Consider the following 23,325-nt stretch of genomic DNA (forward strand, 5'->3'; position numbering starts at 1 on the left):
CCTAAGTTAGGTCAGCACGTTGCCCTGTGGTTGGCCACACTCCTGCGTGACATTGCCATGGCAACCTAACCCGCACGGTGGCTGCAGCTGTGTTGACAGAAGAAGGCTTCCATCGCTGAAGCGCCTGTCTGTCGGGGAAGTGGTGGCCTACACTAAAGGAAACCCCATTTCTGTTGGTGTGGGCTGTGTCTATACCACGGCGTTATACTGGCCAATACAGTGACAGAGCTATGTTGGTACAGCCCCCTGTACTGTACATGTACCCGTAGGGTTAGACTCCCATTAGGATTCTTTTAAGCATGTTGAGCTTGAATGATTGGAACGGGGGTGCAGGGAGGATCATAGAATATCAGGGTTGGCAGGGATCTCAGGAGCTCAGCTAGTCCAACCCCCTGCTCAAAGCAGGACCAATTCCCAACTAAATCATACAGCATCATAGAATAGCAGATAGAATCACAGAATATCAGGGTTAAACTGGAGCCACGTCTCCTGCTACGCTGAGTGGGAAATCGAGGCCTGGGGCCTAACTCTTTAGCGTGTACGCAGCTAATCATCCGAGGGCCCTGGAGCGCACTGTCAATGCCTTTTGAACAGGGTTCTCTCTTCTTTGCAGAATATGGCCCCGAGAAGAACGCAGCAGGTGGGGGCGGGGCCGTCCACGGAGCAAGCCTACATCTCCGAGGTGGTTCTGCTGGGGAGCGCGGCCGTGGGAAAGTCAAGCACAGCCTTCCGCCGTGTGAAAAACGACGTCAGGGAATCCGTGCCCACTGTGGGATGTGAGTGAGTGGGAGCAATGAACTAATCCTTTGGTGCAACACAAAGGGCCTGATCTGCGTCTCCCTTGTAGCAGGAGTGTCTCTGCTGAAGTCAGCGGAGCGACGCTAGCGTGAAGTCTGGTTTTGCTTAAGCTCTCAGGCCCAGCAGTGAAGCAGCAGGACGTCACTCAGCAGGCAGGGTTAGGGGCTCCAGCTGGCAGCTCTGGCGGCTAACGGAACGTGACCCAACAGATCCCCAATGTTACAGCCCGTGAGCGCGGGGTTAGTTTGGTTTCTCAGCTCAGGCACAGGTCTGACAACGGCGAGATCCGGAAAAGTCTGGTTAAGGCGGCGCAAGCTGTGCAGGCTGATGTGCCCATTTTAAAAGCTGGGCCTTGTCTGACGCTGCTCTTCAGAGCTGGATCTTTAGGCACCAACCTAAGAAGCACGTCTGAAAAAAGTCAGGCCTCAGCATCTCCTGCTCCACCGACACCAGTGGCAAAGGGCCTTTGGAGTTCACTGGCAGGGAGGCTCAGGCCCCAGGCAGGACACATTTCTCTGCTGGGGTAGATTGGAGACAGGAAATCATGAACAGGGGACCAGCAACACAGCTGTGTTCATTGTGGAGTCAGAGTGACAGCTAGCGGTTCATTGCAGGTAGTGCAGCATTTAAATAGGTCACCTCAGCGGAGAGTTTTGGTCTACACCTGCCAGTTCTGAGTAACCCAAGAGAGTGTTCACCATTTACTATTCAATGTTATAGATTTTCCCCTCTGCGTTCTCTCCGTGCTCTCCCCCTAGTCCTGGCTCTCCCAGCTGCCCCCACAGAAATACTACCAATCGCACTGCATTATCTCTGGATGTGTGCCAGTCCCAATCCCAGCGCTCACTGCGACATTGCACCACTTTCTTACTCTCGCTGCAGAAACTGACACAGGCACATCCTGGAATCCCAGGAACTGCGCTTCAGAGTCCGATCTAGTGGGTTTGGTTGGAACCACCCCTTGTAGAATTCCTGGGTGTCAGAAAAACAGACGTAACACTCTGTTCTGCCCTGTTTGTGACAGAGGACGTATGACAACGGAGCCTCCAACGGATGACATTTAAAAGGCTATCTTCCCAGACTCCCAGCAGCTCTGCCCATGATATCACTCCAGTCACTCTAGTCAAAGCAGCCCATCTAGCCTCTCCAATGTGATCAGCAAACCTGCCTTTGACATTTTCCTGGTGTTTCAACAGACACCCACTCACACTAGAACTAGGTGAAATTTCAGCAGAACATTTTTTCTGAAAAAGCTGCAGATCCAGGGACACCACCACATTTTAGGAGTTCATGGTAACAGTGTTCATGTAGCCAGGTTGGTCCCAGAATATTGAACAGACAAGGTAGGTGTTTTATTGGACCAATTTCTGTTGGTCGAGAGGACTAGGTTGACCAGATGTCTCAATTTTACAGGGACAGTCCCAATATTTGGGGCTTTATCTTATCTAGGTGCCTGTTACCCTCCACCCCCATTCCGATTTTTCACACTTGCTATCTGGTCACCCTAGAGGGGACAAGCTTTTGAGCTTTACAGAGCTCTTCGGGGTCTGGGTAGGAAGCGGAGGATTTAGCTGTAACACTCCGGTTCCTTCCTCAGACCTGAAGAAGAGCTCTGTGTAGCATGAAAGTGTGTCCCTTCCCCCAACAGAGGTTGGTCCGAGATAAGATCTTATCTCACCCACCTTGTGAGTTCATGGTAGTTTCACTGAATTGTTTTTTAAAAAAATCACAATGTTTCATTTTTTTGGTTTGAAATGACTTTCAAAAATTCCTTTAGTCTTATTTTATAATAATTATTTAGAATGGTCAAAATTAAAATAAATGTTTCATTTGACCCAGAATAAAATTTCTCTCGACGTAGAGTCAAAATGTTTGAAACATTTCATGTGGTGTTGGACTTGCAATCAATTTTGTTTTGACTTTTCAAATTGCCAACAACAAAACCAACCCACCATTATTCACCCAGTTCTGCTACGCGCTCCCATCATCAGAAGCAAAAACATTCATCTCAGTAGGCAACATTGGTGGAAAACACGGCTTTAGTTTTTAGTGGAGATGTCAACCCAAGGTCGGTTAAGTCTCTTTAGGAAGTTTTGCAAGCTTACAGACCCTGGTATGAGCTAGGGAGGCCATTGATGTTCATGGGACTGATCCCCACCTGTTAGATGTTGACTTCAATGGAGGCAAGGCCAATTTACATAAGCAAGGATCTGGCTCTGTGTCTTTACATCAGAAATAGGCAGAAAGACCCTTTTCTTCCTGTTTTAAAGAAGGGCCTGTTAGGTAAAAAGCAAGTCCTACTCACCTCTCCAGCACCCGAGTTTGTGCGGAGTTGGTATAGGGCTCAGAGATCTGTCAGAGACCAGACAACAATTCGTTGATCAACGGGCTCACACCATCCTTAGCTTAAGAGCAAAGCTTCGGAGTAAGTGTGGCAAGTTTATTAGGGTTGAGCATCAATATTTATACACAGAAGTAAACAAAGTGATTAACAGATCATAATGGTCAAGCATAATCAAACAAGATTCTACAGGATAAAACAGGTTAAAATGTAAATTAGAAAAGACAAAGGAGGAGATGGCTACTTATTGGGAGGGGGGAGGTGTCAGGAGTAGTTCGCAGGTCAGAGCTTTTGATTAAAAGTTTCAGACAGAGACATGTAGTCTGAGTTAAGTTTCAGTTCATAAAGAGTTCAGACTCAACATTCCTCCATTTGTAGCTTTGGGATAACTATTTACCAAAGCTACACCCCATTTTAAGGAGCCAAAGGTCGCTTGGCAATTTCAGCCTGGGCCAACTCGAAGAGAGTAAGGCCTTTGGCTGAAGTAGGAAAAGAATAAACTGGGAATATCTAATAAAAGCATTATCTTCATAAGCAGAAAATAAACTAAAAAGGCATAATAAAAAACATACAGTTGTCAGAATAAAAGGTCGTCTCATTTTTTCCGAGTCAATTTAAGTCTGATGTCTGAAAGAGGTAAGCTGGTCCACTGGTCAGAGGCAGTGTCCTTAGTGGTGGCAAGAGTTGCTGGTCCGTCACTGTGGTCCACTACGGCTGGCTTGACGTGGGAGTGGTGGATCCAGGACCTCGGCTGGAGGGCGTCGCCACGAACGAACTTTTTGGCCCAGACGAAGTCCCCTGGTTGGAACGGGTGGATCTGTTCTTCTAGTGGCACGGTCTGGGAAAACTGCGAGGCTTTCCAAAGGGTACGGAGGCGAGCCTGGCGAGGCTTTCCAAAGGGTACGGAGGCGAGCCTGTAGGGAGAGAAACTGGCATGCGGTCATATGATCCCCTCCCAATAGTGAAACATCAGCACGTGGTAGCACCCCGCCTTTGAAAGGGGGGTGTCCATAGAGCAGTTCAAAGGGGGATAATCCCAATACACGGGTTGGGCGAGTACGAAGGTGAAACAGGACCAAGGGAAGTACCTGAGGCCACTTTAACCCTGTTTCCTGACAGTATTTAGCCAATGTAAGCTTAAGCTCCCTATTCATACGCTCAACTTTCCCGCTAGACTGGGGGTGGTAGGGTGTATGAAAGGAGTGTGAAATGCCCAGTCCTTGTTCTAAACGGCCAAGGACATTACCAGTAAAGTGGGGTCCGCGATCTGAGTCAAGTATAAGAGGGATGCCAAAACGGGGTACAATGTCTCTAAGGAGGATCTTCGCCACTGTGGCAGCAGTACAATTAGCAGTAGGAAAAGCTTCGACCCATGAAGTCAGAGGGCAAACCAAAACAAGGAGGTGTTTTTTCCCAAAAGCCTTTGGCATATCTGCAAAGTCAATTTGAAGATGTTGAAATGGAGCAGCAGGTGGCGGTCTTCCACCCTTAATTTTGTTAAGAGGCGGAGCAGGTCCATTTCGCTGACATGTGCTGCATGCTTTCACTATTGACAGGCAGTAGGGTTGAATGCCTGGAGCATACCAAAAGCGAGCGATGGTGTCCACAAGGGCGTGTGTGCCGTAGTGACCCCCCTTATCATGGTGCCAGCGAACTGCCACGGGGTATGTGGAGCGAGGGAGGCAGGCTCGGCCATCCGGCATAAGCCAGGTCCCTTTGACCAGAGTGGCTCCGAGGCTCTCCCACGACTGTAGTTCAGCAGCGGGTACTGGTACGGGGTAAAAGCATACTTGCTATCAGTAAAAATGGTAACGGTCTTACCAGCGGCCAACTGGCAAGCTCGGGCCAGGGCATAGAGTTCGGCGGCTTGGGCTCCCCAGTTGCCTGGCAGTGAGGCGGCCTCTTGAATGTCCCATTCAGAGGTGACTGCATAACCGGTGAAACGCTTGCCATCAACATAGAAGGAGCTTCCATCCGAGAAGAGGATGCAATCAGGGTTGTCCAGTGGCACGTCAAACAGGTTGTTCCTTATCTGTAAGATGCTATGAACTACTTTCACACAGTTGTGCTGATCCTGGAGGACTGGCAGGTCAGGAAGCAAGGTAGCTGGATTAAGGGGCCCACACCTTTTAAAAATTAGATTAGTGTCTTTTAGGAGTTCGGCCTCTAGCTGCTGCTGACGATGGGCCGAAAAGACTTGGGTTGTGCCCCTACGCAGAAGGGCTGACAAGGCATGAGAGGTCCAGACCGTGGTAAAATGACCCAGGGTCAGGAGCAAGGTTAGCAGTCAGTCGGTGGAGCGGTTTGCTCAACTCCCCGCAGGACGGCAACCAAGGTCGACAGAAGCCAATTAATCCTAAGAAACCTCGAAGTTGTTTCTTGGTGTTTGGCAGAGGGCAGTTTTGGATAGTCTTTATGCGGACTGGGTCCATTTGTCTCCCCTCTGGGGTTAACAGGAAGCCCAGATATCGGACCTTCTGTGAGACCCACTGAATCTTGTTAGGGTCTACCTTGTGGCCTCTGGTGTGTAGGTATAATAAAAGTGCCTTACCATCGATGCGGAGGGCGGCTTCTTCGCGGTTACCTAGTAGGATGTCATCTACGTATAGGACTAACGTGGATCCCTGCGGACTGGTGAAGCCTTCCAAGTCGTGGCGTAGGCACTGGCTGAAAATCGTGGGGCTGTCTCTGTAGCCTTGAGGAAGTCGTTGCCAGACATAACTTTGTCCCTCCCAGGCAGGGCCGGCCTTAGGCCGATTTGCCCGATTCCCCCGAATTGGGCCCCGCGCCTGAAGGGGCCCCCCCGCACCAGCAGCGTCTCTCCCGGAAGCAAACTCTGCGTCTCCCAGAAGCAGCAGCTGTTGCTAGGCAATGAGAGAGGCTGGCTGGCAGAGGCAGCCCTGGCTGTACTTGCAGGTCGTGAGGAGGAGGGGGTGGGGGGGAGAAGGCACATGTGTCTTCCTTCCCCTCCCCCTCCCCCTCCCCCAGCACTCACCTGGAGGAGACGCCGAGGGAGCTTCCGGTCTGGTGGGAGACAGGAATCTCTGCAGTGGATCTCACTCACCTGAGCAGCTGCTGGGGCTTCCAGCCGTGAGTGTTTGACCCTGTGATTCCCCGGAGGGTTGTAATATTGGGTTGTTTTCGTTGTGTTGGTGTCTGAGGGTGAGTTGGTGCCTGCCTGTGTCTGTTTCAAAACTAAAGTCTTGGGATCCTGTAACCCAGGAAAAAAGCCCCGAGCCGGTACTTAGTGCTGTGAACTCCAGGTGAGAGAGAGGGGGGGAAATCAAATACATCAAGAGGGGAGAATGCGAAAGGTCTGCAACATGGCAGGCTGAGACTTTTATCTCCCCCCCCCCCCGCAAGAGGGGAAACTGAGGCACTGAGTGATCAAATTTCCCTCTCCAAATTATTTGCAAAGGAGGAGGACAGGGGCTCCTATCCAAACCTGTTCCCTTCCCATCAACTCTGCTTTTCCTGCTGCAAGACTGCTGTAGGGGCTGAATATTTCCATTAAACCATGGCTCCTTCATTTGCCCTGCAACAATGAAATAGACCGGCTTGGGGGGGAATAGCCCCCCCCCAAAGCTTTGTGGATATTAAGGTTGGGGGGGGGGGCATGATAATATTCTAGATCAATCAAATGTCCAGCTTAGCTTTCTAGCCATCCAGCAGCTCTAGGGCAGGGAAGGAAGGTGCTCTTGGTGCAGAGTGGTCACAAAACAGGGGTGAATTTAGCGGGGGGTTGAGGGGTCCGCTTGAAATCCCACCCGATGCAGCCATACAGAATCGCTGGCAGCACTGGGAGAGGCCAGGAGTGGAAGCAGGTGGCCTGGGGGTGGGGGGACATTTGCCCTCAGTCCTGGGCTCTGGGATGGACTAGGCTGGGTGGTGGGTTCAGTCTAGTCTTCCAGCCTGTTGCTCTCACTGGGGTTTGTGGTTTTCATCTGGCTTCACCGAAAAGATCAAACAAGCCCAGTAGAAAAGGGGAGTGAAAGAGGCAGGAAGGAGTTTGTAAGGGGTTTAAGTGACCCATCAGCGAAAGAGTAAAACCAGAGTTTGACTGGGTTTCCCCCCAGCCACCACTCCTGCAAACACTGGGCAAGGGGCAGCCCCATTCCCCACCGAGGCTATGGTGAGGGACAACAGGGGAGGAAGGAAGCCGCATGGCAGTCCCTTCCCCCCAGCACCCCCCTCCAGCCCCCAAACTCTGTCCCAAAGCCTGCACTCACCCCTCCGCACGCCCTCCCAGAGCCTGCACCCCTCCACCCTTCCTGCACCCCACCCCGTGCCCCAGCCCGGAGCCTGCACCCAGCACCCAAACTCCGTCCCACTCAGCCTGGGCAAAGCTCCTTGGTCTGGCTCCCAGCCCCTCTCCAAGGGTTGCAGCTGTCTGGAGGTGCCTGCCTTCCACACCTTCCTCATTCACACCTCATTCATTCAATAGGGCAATTGATTACAAAGTGGAGAGATCTTATTCTACTTCTAGCAAAAAGACATTTTTCTTTTACCTTAATTATACTACCTTAGGGGCCTGCTATAACATATTACCAAGGTTCAATACAAAGTCATGTAAAAGTTATACAAAAATGCATAATGCAGAGATTTATCTACAACTGCATTGACTGACTGCTGTGTGCAGTAATATAGTGACCCCTGGGTCTTTGAATAAGGCTATATACTGGGGTGCAGCAGCAAGTCGGGGCGAGCAGGTGGGCAAGCGGCAAGTGGGCAAGAGGTGAGCAGTGAGCCAGCAGGGGGTTTAGGGGCGGGTATGGGGGTTTCTGGCAGGGGAGGGAGAAAGTGAAATGAGGCGAGTGGTGGGTGGGGGACTGACTAGGAGGGACGCAGCAAGTCAGTGGGGGACTAGGGGGTGAAGAGGGGTGTGATGGTGGGGCCGAGCGGGGAGGGGGTAGGTCCTATTTTACTGCTGTGATCTGGTCAACCTATGTGTGCCAGGTTTCAGAGTAGCAGCTGTGTTAGTCTGTATCTGCAAAAAGAACAGGAGTACTTGTGGCACCTTTAGAGACTAACAAATTTATTTCAGCATGAGCTTTCATGGGCTACAGCCCACTTCTTCGGACGCATAGAATGGAATACTTCTTTTTGCCTATGTGTGCCGTTTCTCCTCCCTCCCCCTCAAACCTTCCTCTTTGGCCCACAGCTGTTTTGATGGGGTGGCGCTGAGGAAGGAGGGTTTGTTTCTGCGAGGCGAGCGGCGCTGGTGGGGGCAGTGTTTCCACGGGGCCGGGCAGTGCTGGGGGGAAGAAGGGGGCATAAAATTAACATTATTGAAGAAAATCAGTTATACAACTATCAAAACAAATTATTTTCCTAATATGAAAGTGAAAATCTATAATTAATATTCTTTTAGAATGTGGTGACTTCTATCAATATGGGCAAGAGATCAAGAGATATTGGTAGAAAGTACCAAGTGGGAGTAAGAAAAGAGCCATATACAATATTATGTTGTAATATATAATTTTGTTATTATGTATCTAGTCATGGAAAGTAAATAATACATGTAAGAAATGAAAGGTGGTTTTTTTTAAGTGTTTTTTTTTTTTAAGTCATCCCTGCCGGGGCCCCGTCAAAACTGTTCGAATTGGGCCCCGCACTTCCTAAAGCCGGCCCTGGTGGTGTCATTCGCCTACGTTACTTGGCACTCAGAGAAAGCTTCTGTCCCTCCCAGGCTCTCTGGAGAGCTTGGGCTCTGTACTGCCCCCTTTACCTCAAGCCCGTGTATTTGTCAGACAATCTGGCCCTTAACCGATGGCTTCTGCCTATCTACTGTGCACAGCCGCACATTTGAGCTGCTATAGCACTTTCAGACCAAGGATCTTCAAACATTTTGCAGACATTTGCCGGCTTTCGCAGCACTCCAGGGAGGTGGATTTTAATTAGACCCATTATCCATCTGGGCAAGCTGAGACAGGAAGGTTAGGGGCTAGGCTGGGACTTGGCCCACACATTTGCCTGGGGGAATATGGGAGAGCAAAGGCCTCTGCCCCCCTTTACGCCTCTGGGCCAGGTGTGCAGGAGCAAACGTGCACCTCTCACTTCCCTAGAGCAGGGAGAGAGGGGAGCAGGCATGGCCCACTGGCCAGCAGAGCCCTGCCAGTTTGGGGGTGGGGCAGGTTTGCTGGCATGGGCTAAGAGCAAGAACAAGCAGTTGTAGCTCAGAAGCCTCTGAGCACCTCCCCGGGGCTACTCCTGGGACAGCGTTGCTTCTGTATAATCAGGGCTGTGCTTAGGGGCCCACGAGAGCCTTAAGTGACTTGCCCAAGGTCATGCAAATCAGTGTCGGGGAGATTGCAGTATTTCTGTTACAGCAGCACCCAACAGGGGCCAGGCACTGTACAGCTGGATTAGAACTCAAGACTCCTAATTCCCACCCTGCCATCACATTTCCTCCAGCTAGACAGCTGCAAAACCAAAGCTTGCTAATGCCACTAATATTGATGGATTGAGCAAGAACCATTGTTCTCATTCCTCTTCCCCTCCCCATCTCCCAGCTACACCCTGCTGATGTGCATTGGTGTACTACCGGGCTGTGATTGGGTAAGACCAGTTCACCAGCCTGTTTGTTACATTGCTTTTGGTGGGGGAGGGGGTGTTTTAATTCTCTCTCTCATCCTCCCTCCCCCTGCAGCCCTTTCCAACCGAATCTCGACACCCATCTTTCACACAGATCACCGAGATGAAGGTTAACATTAATTAAGGTGCATGCTATGGCTTTCTCAAGGAGCTGTCCCATCTCTGCGCTTCCAGGTTCTTTCTTCACCCAGCTGGTATGTTTAGAGACTGCCACGATCAAGCTTGTGATCTGGGACACTGCAGGACAGGAGAAGTACCATGGTGTTTGCCATCTTTATTACAGGGGGGTGAGTGCTGCCCTTCTTGTATTTGACATAGCCAGAAAGGTAAGAGCAGCGATGGCTTGTTCTCTTGCCTCTCTCCTCCAGAAGGGTTTGCCTTTATCTTTCTAAAATATCCCAACTGAATCTTGATCATGCAGCCACGCTGCTGGTAGGCTGCAATAGTTCTAGTGTAGGGTCGCTTCCCAATACGTCTCCAGACATTTCAACCAAGACTGCTTTTTCCTGCGCACATCCCGTAAGGGCTACACATCATGGGCAGGTTTATCCTTCTCTTCTGGTAAAGATTGGTGAAGACATGCAAGGAACTGGTACAGACATTTCACTGACAGTGGACAATAAATGCTCACGCTTTCCCCCTCAAAGCCAAGATTTCTCTGTCTACCCCTGCCTCCCAGCCCAGTCCAGCTCACCAGCCAAGTAGATAATGAGGGAGCATCACTAAGTGCTCTTTGTTCCCCTACCCTCATGTAACCCCACACCTGGGTGTGGTGTCCTGTCCCATCTAGTGGCACCGACACCACTTAGAGCAGAGGTAGGCAACCTATGGCAAGGGTGCCGAAGGTGGCACGCACGCTCATTTTCAGTGGCACTCACACTGCCCGCGTCCTGGCCACTGGTCCGGGGGCCCTGCATTTTAATTTAATTTTAAATGAAGCTTCTTAAACATTTTAAAAATCTTATTTACTTTACAGACAACAATAGTTTAGTTGACATATTATAGACTTATAGAAAGAGACCTTCTAAAAACATTAAAAGGTATGACTGGCATGCGAAACCTTAACTTAGAGTGAATAAATGAAGACTTGGCACAGCACTTCTGAAAGGTTGCCAAGCCCTGACTTAGAGAGAGATAAAATGAGTTACACTAATGTCTGTTTCTGATGGACTGTTCCAGGGGGACATGTCGCATGATCTCCCACTACGTTATGAAGGTTTTTTCCCTTTTACTGGTAATACGCAACACACAGGAACCGCAACACCGAGGGCCATATGTCTGTATTACTGCCATGGTAGTTACAGAAGGAGGAGACCATAGGCTGCTGACGAGTAACATCTCACAGTAACAGAGCTTTATTGAAGAGGTAGACCAAGCTACTAAGAATCCTTGCCCCATCACAAGAGAGCCCAGTCACCTCAGCCCATCACCTGTAGGCTGGGTCTACGACCCACTGGGGATCCATGGTGGTTGGGTCATGTCTGATGGAGGAGAAGTCATCCTTGGCTTTGGGGAAGCAAGTATATTTAGAGCTGGTTCCATGCTGAGTAGTGCTCCTAGCATCACTATCTGTCAAGTGCATTACCCATTTGTTTCTACCATTTTTACCCCTCACCTGCCAATCTCCTTTGGGCCATGTGACAGCTGCTGAGTATCTGTTGGTTTAATGTCGGTGTGTGTGTGTCTCTCTCTCTCACCTTTCCAGGCAACTTTTGCGAGAGCAAAGCTATGGTTGAGGGAATTAGAGAAGGAATTTCTTCCCGATGAGCTCGTGATTGTTTTAGTCGGCAATAAGATAGATCTTGCTGCTCAGCGGGAATTCACCTTTGAGGTAAGTGCACTGCAGTAAGATCTCAGCACTTGGCAGATTCTCTCTTTCAAAAACACCACGGCAGCGTGTTTCCCAAGTGCTGCACTTCAGGCTTTCACACTGAACAGTTTATAAGTAAATGTTTACGTGAACGCCATTCTCCTAGCAGTGAGCAATATAGCAAGGCCCCACTGGCTGCCAGCGATGTTAGAGGTCATAAATCCCATTTTGCCATCTGTTTCAGCTGCTAACTTTCTTGGATCTTCGAGACTTTTCTGAGCTTTGGTGGGTTTGTTCAGAGGGTTCAGAGTGTGCATCGGTAGGTTTCCATGTCAGACAGAATGTTCCCAGATGTTGCTTCAAAACTTGCCATCGATGAGTTGATGCAAAGAAAAATATATAGAGGCTTTGAATTACATTAAAAAATTCAGCAGCTTCACTAGAAGCTGATACTGCATCACTGACCACCAAGTTCAATGAATGAGAACTGCATGGGACAAAAGAAGCTCGAGGGTTTAACTCTCGGATCCGTGTCTGCACTCCTCTGTTCTTTCCTCTCACGTTGGCACCATGATCGTAGCCCTGACCTCTCATGTCAGCTATCGCAATTCCTGTATCTTCCAGCTTTTTAAGAAGCACATTTGTCATACCAGCTCCTGGAGTATCATCAATGTCAATAAATTCTAGAAAATGCTCTCTGACCATCACCATTGCAAGGACATTTTCACTAGGTTCTTCTCTTGTTACAAAATGCACCATTAAAGTCATTTATTGCATATGGCTGATGTTAGGTGTGCAGCCCAGAAGTCAACTGCTGCAAATGGACCATTTTGAGTACCACTACAAATTCTTTTTCCCCTCTCCTGCTGGTAAAGGCTCACCTTAACTGATCACTCTCATTAGAGTGTGTATGGTAACACCCATTGTTTCAGGTTCTCTGTGTGTATATATAGCTTCCTCTTGTATTTTCCACTGCATGCATCCGATGAAGTGGGCTGTAGCCCACGAAAGCTTATGCTCAAATCAATTTGTTAGTCTCCAAGGTGCCACAAGTCCTCCTGTTCTTTTTAGTAATATCTTGCTGACTTCAAATCTGCCACAATCTTCTGTTTGATTTTTGTTACCAGTAACTATATGATCTCATTTTGAATGGTTTTTCCAAGGTAGTGGTGTATGTACATTTCTTGAGTGGTGACTCTTCTTAGATGCTCCTGGAGTACAGCATCAAACTCAGCCATCATCAGCACCACAGTTTTAAGGAAGTTTCCATTGTTTGGCCCAGACAGCTGATCTGAAGTGCTAGGTTTTGGATCGGAAGCATTTTCAGAACATTTTGCCAGTACAGAGACTCTGATGCAATCTTCTCTTGATGCTGATCATCTAGGGTGGCCTTTAACCTTAGTCTCATCTCAAGCTCTTTCCACCTATGCAATGCTCTCTGGTGATTTGCTGCCTTCTCATGGCATGCCAGATTTCTTGCCAGATGTTTCCAGTCCTTTGTTTCTGTAGAACCCAATAGGCTGGAACATTAGACTGGAAGAGTTTGCAACAAAAACAGTATGCAGCATTCTGGGTTTCTGAGTACATAAGCCGTGGCCTCTCCACTTTGTCACCATTGGGGATTTCACACCAGTAATGTGTTGGATGGAAACTTCTATTTTCATTGTCTTTGGGGAACATGAAGTTTCACTTGCTGTGGCCCATGCAGAACAAGGAAGTCCCTCAGGCTACTGCTCAAGTGCGTCCATAATCCTGGATCATCTAGACTTAAGGAACTAAACTCAGCAGCAGCTGCTTCTTGTGCCTCCACCACACTCTTCTCTGATCTACGCTTTTCTTCAGGAATGTGCTTGGTTACATCCATTTGAGATGGGAGATATGGATGCTGCAGTAGCTGCCAGGTCACCTGCACTCTGACTAACTGGAAGATCAGGCATCTCCTCACCACTCACATCATCACTGGGGCCGGAAGGCTCACGGTGAACATTTGTGTCTATGTATCTCAGGAGAGCTCCTTCCTGCTTAGATAGAAAAGCTTCCTTTGCTTTCTTTCTTTTTCTGAATGCTGCCCCGGAGGGTGTTTTCTTCTTTCACTCATGACTGCTGTTCTGTGCCAGCTAGAGTGGCTCTCAACACTCAATGGAAGAGGACAAATAAGCAGGCTGGTAGCAGGGCCTGAGTGAGGGAAGATATCAGCATCTTAAGGGCCTAACTGGCTCCTATTATGTCAGGTGACTGCCTGTTCTCCTCAAGCGGGTTCAGGGAAGCAGCAGGAAACAGGAAGCTCCCTAAGAAGCTGGTGTGAATCAGTCCAGGCTCCTGGGGGTGCTGGAGAGGTACATAAGAGGCGCCGCCTCCTCTCTTTCCCTGCAGCTCCTGCTGCTTTCTGTCATTCCCTCTCACCTTTTCTCCTGCCTCCTGTTACGTCTCTTGTGCCCTCCTTCCTCCAGCACAGCACTCCACCAGCTCTGTGCATCTAGAGCAGGGAGAATACATATGCACCAGCACCAGACACATTTTCTACACTCTGGGTCCTAGTGGTGCCCGCCCACAGTCTGGCACCTGAGGCTGCCACCTCAGTTTGCCTCATGGTAAGGCCAGCCCTGGGAATGAATATCTGTGATTTCAGCTACAGAGTTCTTCCAAACATTTCACAGTGACGGTGCAATGTGGTGTTAAATTTCAAATGACATATTCCACATCACCTTTTAAATAAGTATCACTCACCACACTGGTGAGTATGTCATGCCCGACAAGAGTCGCTGACACAGAGTAACAAACCACTAGTGGGCCTCTGTGTCAAACATGGGTAGGTCTTCAGTGCCGTTAACCCCCCACCCATCCACACACAAACCCACCCACTTTGCAGTGAGGGTGCAGAATAAACGATTCCAGTGCTGATAGGCCTCCAGTGTCTTCCCACAATTCCCCTGGTGCGCCCAGGAGAGTGCGTGGAGTTCTCCCACAATCCCCTGGGAAGGAATTAGAGTGGTTCAGCGTACTGCAGCAGACAGAACCACGGGCTGTGCCTCCAGAAGCCAGAGCAACACAAACGGGAGTGCGCAGCACCAGTGGGGACACAATTTGGGAGGGAGTTGCCATGTGGCTGCTGCCAGCCAGGCTAGGTCAACTTGGGTGCCAGTCACCTGAGCTAGCGCTTTGAAGACATACAAGGGTGAAATACAGCTATAGCCACAGGCTGTGTGTCAGCTGGACACATGATCAATAGCACGTGCCCTTGCCTAGCACCATTTGATCATGCAGACAAAGGTTGTTGTGATGCCTCTTCTCCAGGGCTCTGGTGGGGGTTAGGACTGGCTGAAAAACGAGACTTCCATTGTGTGAGAAACAGAGGCACCAGGCAGAGCAGGGATTCAAACCTGGGCTTCCCACACCCCCAGTGATCGTGCCACACACAGAGCTGTTGGCTAGTCTGGGCTGGGGGGAGGGGGAGAAAAGGGTTCTCACCCCAACGCCAGCCTGGACTTGAAGAACGTTCTTGAGGAAAGTTGTGGAAACGTGCGTGTTTGGCTTAAAACCACGTTTCTGCTTTGCCACACCAGCATTTTCCAATAGAAACACGTTGGCAAAGAATCCCTGACCAGCTCTAGCGGAGATAGGAGTAGGGTGAGCAGGGGGCAGGGAGGCTGCGCGCAGTAGCCTTATCTGCCAACTTCCTGGCTTGTGGGCTTTAAATCTCAGCCCAGGAGAGCCTGTTAGTGCATCTATGGTTGCAGTTGTGCTCCTGCTTTGACCCTGTGGTATTAATGTGTTGACACCTTTCTTCTCCCCCCCCCCCACACTTTGGACAAGATCTCGCTCTGAATATGTCCAGTCCAAACCAAGCCGTCTGCAAGGCTAGTGCATCCAAACCCGGTGAGCCAGGGAGTTTTAACAGGGTCCAGTCAGAGAGCGGCTGCAATGCCTTGAGCTGTGCAAGAGAGAAAACAAGCGTTGCCTAAACAGTTCGGCTGCAACCGTGTGCCTGGAACAGAAGGAGCGTGAGCTGGGGAAATAGGAAGCTTTAGGCTTTGCAGCAGAATCTGCTGGAATGCAACGGTGGCTCTATCACCGGACACGCTGCTCTTCAGAAAGGTGGGGAACTAAAGTCAGTGTAAACTAAGAGCTTGTCTGCACGAGCGGGGGGCAAGGTCTAGGGTGCACTTGTGTGTTGTGCACTAACTGGCCCATAAGGGCCTGCTGGCACGCACGGAGAGTTCCCTAGTGTGCGTCACTGCAGCACGCACAGGCCTGTTAGTGCACAACACACTGGAATGTGTCCCACTCCAGTGCAGACTAATGCACCATGCAGATGAGTTCTGAGCCTTAAGGCTCCTTGTACATCATTAGTCTGACAGTGCAAGCGCTGGAGCTAACGACGGGGGTACGAGGCCCTAAGGCAGTTTGCAGCATCCGGCTTGGAGATTTGTTCCAGAGCCACCCTTGCAAATAGCTGGAGATTTCTGCATGCTCCTCTTCCTACTTCTCAGCCACTAGTCAGGAGAACCACAACTTGCCCTGCTACACTAGTGTTTGTGTCCATTCCGAGATTGCTTCTCCAGGTTGGCACCCTGCAGCCCAGTCCACACTGGGCAGGGCCCTGTAATGCCTGAGGTGTCTAATCATACAGGGGGGAGCTGTGCCTCCCTGCCAGGCCTAAGGACAAGAGCCAATACCTTGTAAATGGAGCCCTTATTTCCACCACTTTCCAGGACATTTCCCAAGCTGGATGTGATTACCGTGCAGAACACACCTACGTCTACTTTGAAATAACCCTGGTTTTGTACCTTCCCCACCCAACTAGGAGGCGGAGGAGTTTGCAAAGAGTGAAAGCTTAATCTACATGGAAACATCGGCAAAATCCAACCACCAAGTGACCGAGGTGCTTATGGCCATAGGTAAGTTCCAAGTGAGAAGCCGCTGGACAGGTAACAGCACTAGAGAGGTCTGTGCCAGCTCTCTGCCTTGTGAGCGATAGCACAGCACCGCTTGTCTGCTCCCAGTTGCTCAGGGGCAATTAGGGTTGAGTCACTTGACCTGAAGAGGTCCAGGAACTGGAAAGTCTTTACTGTGACTGCAGCAGTGCCTTGCCTGTAGGCCTAGACAAGAGGTGACTGGTACACTCTGGCCTGTCAAGCCTCACAGCTGCCAAGAGCGAGCGAGACAGATCCAGAGCAGTGGCTTCCCCATTGCAAACACAGACAGGCTGCCCCCCTGCTGCCCGCCCCCCCCAACTTCTGAGACAAGCAAACTTCTGGAGTGGTTCTGCCTTTGCCGCCGGGGTGAGGGTGGAACCTGCTGAGGGCTGAATGGGGAGGAGGTTCACCCACCCTTTGGAACACCAGCCACTGGCCCTAGCAATGGGGAAGTGGGAATTTCTCCCCACTCCCCAGATTCCTCACTGTCACTCCCAGAGGAGCTCTTCTCTCCGAGACCCATTCCCCTTGGCCCCAGTTAGGATCCCCAGACAAACCAAGCCATGTTTCCTTCATCCCTCAGGCCAGAGATCAGAGGCCTCACCCAGGCTGCAAAACAAGATCCCTGCATCCTTCTTCCTTAGGGGGTAGAATAAAGCCCTCGAACCGGCTAGGACAGTGGCTCTCAACCTTTCCAGATTACTGTCCCCTTTCAGGAGCCTGATTTGTCTTGCGTACCCCAAGTTTCACCTCGCTTAAAAACTACTTGCTTGCAAAATCAAATATACAGCTGTGTCGCAGCACACAACTACTAAAAATTGCTTACTTTCTCTTTTACCATCATTAATTAGAATATAAATATTGTACTTACATTTCAGTGTATAGTGCACAGAGCAGCATAAACAAGTCATTGTCTGTATAAAATTGGAGTTTGTACTGACTTAGCTACTGCTTTTTAATGTGGCCTGTTGGAAACCTAGGCAAATATCTAGATGAGCTGATGTTCCCCCTGGAAGCCCTCTGCATATCGCTGGTTGAGAACCACGGGGCTAGGCAACAGAGCCAGAGGCTCAGCTAGACTGAGTCAGCCTCGCTCCTCTGGACTGGCCCAGAGAGTCTTTGAGGTTTCTTCTTTCTTCAGAGGACAGACACATCCAGCCCCCTCCCAAGAACCAGTTATGCCCAGAGACAATCCCGAGTGGTCAGTCCTCCCTTCACATGAACGCCGACTACTGCCAAGCCCCAACGACGCTGGTTTCATGGGAGGCTAACCAGAACCAGCAGTTTGCAGACACTTCTGGGGAGCCGTTTCTTCCCTGCATGCAGGCCTGGAACCCTGGGGCTCTGTCCCACCCATCCCACTTCGCCTCCTGGGCCTCTGATACGTAGCTTACCCCACAGACGTTAGCCAGCTGACCCTGTATTGCCATATGGGGATTCAAATGTGGGGTATGCCTCCCGCTTGACCCTGCACTAGTGCACAAATGGCAAACCACTGCCATTACCTTGGCAGTCCGTGAGATGGCACTAGAGTCTTCTCATGTTTGTTCCTATTAATGAAACCGCTTGGAGAAAGCTCTAGAATAATAGGACACAACTGCAGCAACAGATTCCACCTACAGCATATCATGAACCAATAATAAGCATTTACTACCCCATAGATATTCTTGGTCCTTAAGAATGCTAGCAGTTTGAGAGTGACAATTCATGAGACACCTAGCACCCATCTTATGCCAGTTTCAAGTTAGGGTCTCCTACTTCTACTTCCTTTTAAAAAGAATTTCACTAAAGCTTATAGAGATGTGATTTGCACATCATCACCACCATTCTATCTGATAATGGGATTTCCTACAGACAACTTGGTGCAATACAACATTTGCTGTCCTGAGATGTTTTTAGGGGGATGTCCATGATGCAGGTGTGGTGGAATCTGTAGATGTTCTAGGGTGGGGAATGAAGAGGTGTATGGGAGAGTCCTGAGGGAGGGACCATTTTCCAGAAAGAACAAAGGTTCATGAGGAAAATTGTGGATGGAAGTTTGTTAAATAGTAAGTGCAGGAGTCCTAGGCCAAGAAACATATGGGTCTCAAGGTAAAAAAATAGGAAGTTAATAAAGTTAAAATGTAAAGTTAACTTAAATCAACATTATAAATAAGAACATACTGGGTCAGACCAAAGGTCCATCTAGTCCAGTATCCAGTCTTCTGACAGTGGCCACTGCCAGGCGTCCCAAAGGGAATGAACAGAACAGGTAATCATCAAGTGATCCATCCCCTGTTGCTCATATTTAGATATTTTAAATCTTAATAAATTTAGAGGGGCAGATCCCCAGGCCTAGCCAAAAAGCTCATGAGGGATGGAGAAAGTGGCTCCTAAGGTTCCTTTTCCTCTCTCTCTTGCTTGTTGTGGGTCAGTCCTTGGCATAAATTGAAAGAGCCCTGGGGCTGCTCTAAGTTTCACCACCAGGAACCATTCTGCTGGTTGGGGATCGGGCCACACCCCAGCCCACTGCTGATGGGAGGGGGACACAGCAGGGGAACCTGTAGCTGCTCCATTAGTGGATGGAAACTTGCCCTAACAAAGTCAGAGCAGGCTCTGAGTATGTAGCACAAAATGGTACAATAGCTCAGCAGAGAAGGATCGAGAATTTCTTATTCTGAGTTTCTTCACAGCTCCCGAGTTATTGAAATAGGAACAACAGAAGGAACCAGCCCCTCAGCCTCAGCCCTGGACGAAGTCACGCGTGGACCTGCGAGAGCCAAGCAATCACACTAATTAGTGTGCATGAACTAAAGGAAATGGCAGACTGACCTAAGGTTACCATCAAGTGTGTTTTTATTGGGAGGGGGGGCAAAGGGGGGAAGGGAGGCTGGCCCTATGTATTGTGTGCAGGCAGCATGGTTCTAGGGGGCAGCTGGTGTGTCAGACCGTGATTATTGCTTTTATTTTTCATTATTGTCAGTGTTCGATTGAAGAACTGTACGGAGGAGATATTGCCCAATGCAAGGAACCTGAAAAGTGCTGCAAGTCTCCTCTCGCTTGTGTTTGCTCAGTGTTATCATTATACAAGAATACAGTGCAAAATAGCTTCACAAATAAAAACAGCAAAAAGGAGGAGTAGTCTCTCTCTCTCCCCCCCGCCCCCCTTCACCTTTGCAAATTCTATAAAACTTTTACAGAGGCTGTTAACATTTAGGTCACCCAATCATTAAATGCAAGACATGGAATAGCCAGAACATGCAGCTCGAATTTAATATTGCCTTAAGAACTCATGATTTTGTCATGAGTCTTGTGATTTTTGGGGCGTTTGCTAAAGCTTCAGCTGCTGGAGTCAAATGATCACTTGGGAATCTTTAAACAAACAACAAATCCAAAACTAACATTTTCTGGCCCTCCTGGTTGTGGAAAAAACTGAGAACATGAAACAAGCACACCCTGAAGGTCCAGAAACCAGATTGTAAATAAGGAGACTCTGAACATTGTTTAAAAGTCTCATGAATTTCTGGGAGCAGATGGGGGCTGATTTCTCATTTGAGTACCTGGGATTGGCAATACTTCAATAGTATAGATTTATAGAAATAAACCAGGGCCTGATTCTCCTCAAACTTACACACTTGCAACACTAAAGCGAACGGCGTTAACTTACATTGGTGTAAATAAGAGAATCAGACCTTCTCACTTAGGCCACGTCCACACTAGAAACTCCAGCTGGCACAGTGGTGCTGCATCTACACAAAAAGGGTTTGCCAGGATGCTACCCAAGCCCAGCAAACTTTTTCTGTTGCAGACTACGCAAAAAAATCAAATTTTGTCTTGCGCTTGTCAGGTAACCAGTTTACTAACATATCTAACCTTGTTAATTTCAGCACACTTAGTTGTGAACTGATCACCGATGCCTCAATGCTAAGGGCATGTCAAGATTCAAAGATCATCTACTTGTGAATTCAGCAAAGAGTCCTGTGGCTCCTTATAGGCTAACAGACGTATTGGAGCATGAGCTCTCGTGGGTGAATACCCACTTTGTCGGATGCATGTGTATTCACCCACAAAGCTCATGCTCCAATACGTCTCTTAGTCTATAAGGTGCCACAGGACTCTTTGCCGTTTTTACAGATCCAGACTAACACGGCTCCCCCTCTGATACTTGGGAATTGTCGCTGTGAAGAGAGGCAGTAGTTTTAGTGTGGCAGTGGAAGGCGGGGTGGGGGTGTATTCTCTTACATCCGAGGAGCACAAAAGAGCTGAAGGGACTTTGCTCAGGTTTACTGAATTTTTTACCTAAGTTCCAGCGGAGACCAAGCATGGAAAGCTTGATCTGAAAAGGCACAGGATCATGAGCTTGTGAAAACGGAGTAACTGAAGCCATTTTACCACCTGAGCTACAGTATTTACACTGCAGCCAACGTTGCAAGATAAAGCCAGGGTGAGATGTACCGTTGATAGGAGCACTGCACATGCAGCGAGAAAACACCCCTGGAAGGGGTCACAGCTGAGGGTCTACAGGGCATTTGCTATAACCAGTGCTCAAGACTCAGTGAATTGGTTCAATGACCCCACATTTGGGAAGTGCAGGGGCTCATTTCACTGCAGCTGTAACAGCCACCAGCCAGTCTCTGCTATTTCAGGAGGGTGAAGTCATCCTCCTGTACACATGTGCTTACAGCACGTCACATGATCTCACCGCTAAACTCCTGCTGTTGCTTATACACATCATCTCACCCGAGACAGACTCAGCCCGGGGGAACCGTTACAGAGTTCCATGGCTGAAGTATGCCACATTGACTCAGCTGGGGCTGAACCTAGCAACTTTGCTTGCACTGTGGTGGGTTCACCGCAATTAGTTACTGACAAATGGCCACACTCCTACACTGAGGTGCAGCATCTTGCAGCTGGTTTTGAGCTTCATTGCTTTGCAAAGGTGTCAATTGTATACGAGCTTCTCCTCTAGACAGACAGTATGGAAAACTTCCCAGCTTCCTTCCTATGTCAGGGTATAGGGAATTCAGAGGCCGTCACTAGCTTCTGTTGAGATACAGCAATGGGGGCCACCTTGCTATTAGCATCAGACATCAACTCAAGTATTACAGACAAATGCACTTAGCACCACATGGAGAAAGAGGAACCTCCCATCACCTGTGTTGAGGCCAGGACAGCTCCTAGCAGTGTGCAGGCTTGGTCCTGGATGGGTCACACAGGCATGTCAGAAGTGGGACCCCAGGCACTGAAGCCTTAGGCCTGGGTCTATAGTTTGTCTATGCACTGATCTGGCTCTGGGAAGTGAATCAGCCCTGCCTCCAGCATAGACCTGTCAGGCACAATCCATCACCCACATCCCAGGCAGCTCAAAACCAAAAGGGAAGGGAGAGGCTTATCTGAAAGGGTCTTCAGGAGACAGGCCACCTCCAGCAGGAGCAGATCACTGGCTGGGCTCTGGGTCACACAGAGAATCCAGGGGTTTGTCTAAGAGGCTTTCCTCTTAGGAACTCCTAGGCTGCTGCCTCTTCCTGCTTAAATACCTGCCCTGCTAAGCCCAGCTGGAAGCTGGCTGCCTCTAATTGGCAGGCTGAGCGGGGCCTCTGGGGCCTGGCTCCCTTTGCAGAACATTAACCCTTTTCCTCTCTGATTGAGCGTGGGACACATTCACCCCAGCGCTGACACACTCCAGAAGCCTTCTCAGCCCCTGGGCTGTCGTTCCATTTGCTTCCTGCCCAGCAGCCTCACTGTGTGCAAGGCTTGTGTCACTTTTGGAGGTGGAGAATTTCCCCCACCCGCTTCAGTGGAGTGACTCCTGAGTTACCCTGGGGGGAGAAAGGAGAATCCGGCCCCTAATTATGTAGTAGTTGCTGCTTTCCCCAGCAGCGGCTGTTCATGCTGCAGGAGCTCAGGGCTGGGCTTTCTCCCTGGGCTTCTGTTTCCCCGCAGGCTGCACGGTGGGGCTCTCCATGGTCATTAGAAGCAGAGGCCAGTGGGCAGCTCTCAGCACCCAAGTTGCTCCCCCAGAGGACAGAGCAGCCTCCTGCCTCCTTCTGTGCTGCCTGCCCAGCAGCCCCCTTCCTCGCCCGCTCCAGCCCTCTCTGCCCCGGAGCCGCCTGAGAGCGCAGCCAGGGGAAGCGCCGGCTGGGGGGGCAGCTCGTGTTCCTTCCCGCCCGGGGAACGTTCTGTGCCTGCTGAGAGCCCCTTCCCCCACTCGCCAGGGGTCCCGCACGCTGTCTCCTGCCACAGCCCCGCAAGCCAGGCTCTGCAAAGGGGCTGCCTGCCGCCCAAGCTGGTGCCTGCTGCCGCGGGAGCCGCCACTTCAGGGCTGGGTAACAGGCTGCCACTACCCCCCCGCCCGCAGTAACCAGGCTGTTAGTGTCCGGTCACTACGTCTGACCGAACACGCCAGGTTCCCTTTTCAACTGGATTTTCCGGTCAGAAACCGCACACCTGGCAACCCTCATTTCTGATTCTGTGCTAGCGGCTGCGTATTGCTCCCACTGCCAAACGTGGTGCGCGACTCGTATCCCCCTTTTCCAGAGGCGCTTGTAGCCCCACTGAAGCCAATGGCGCTAGGCCGAGTTTCACCCGCAGCGGATCTGGCCTACTCCGCAGTGTTTCTCAAGTACCGTAGCGCAGCCTGGCACTCCGGGCTGGCTGCCGGTGGGCCGCAGACGGCAGGATAGCAGCGGGGAGCTCAGCCCAGCCAGCTCAGTGCGGGGCAGCAGGCATGCAGTGTTTAAAAGGAGAGCAGGGACATTGGACATGGCAGTTTGGTGGAAGGGGGAAGTCAGGCCTACGTGGATTCAGCAGAGGGTGACCAGATGTCCCGATTTGATAGGGACAGTCCCGATATTTGGGGCTTTTTCTTATATAGGCTCCTATTACCC

General features: G+C 50.1%; 1 protein-coding gene across 1 annotated transcript; it reads left to right on the plus strand.

Annotated features, from left to right (window-relative positions):
- Positions 1 to 503: 503 nt before the first annotated feature.
- LOC120392913 (ras-related protein Rab-17-like) lies at positions 504 to 19,191 on the plus strand. Its single transcript, XM_039517556.1, has 5 exons — positions 504 to 776; positions 9,908 to 10,059; positions 11,439 to 11,564; positions 16,348 to 16,441; positions 19,132 to 19,191. The coding sequence occupies exons 1-5, from the start codon at positions 617 to 619 to the stop codon at positions 19,149 to 19,151; spliced, it is 552 nt and encodes a 183-aa protein (XP_039373490.1). The 5' UTR covers positions 504 to 616; the 3' UTR covers positions 19,152 to 19,191.
- Positions 19,192 to 23,325: the final 4,134 nt, after the last annotated feature.

The sequence above is a fragment of the Mauremys reevesii genome, unplaced genomic scaffold (genome assembly GCF_016161935.1).
Source record: "Mauremys reevesii isolate NIE-2019 unplaced genomic scaffold, ASM1616193v1 Contig123, whole genome shotgun sequence".
Lineage (NCBI taxonomy): Eukaryota > Metazoa > Chordata > Testudines > Geoemydidae > Mauremys > Mauremys reevesii.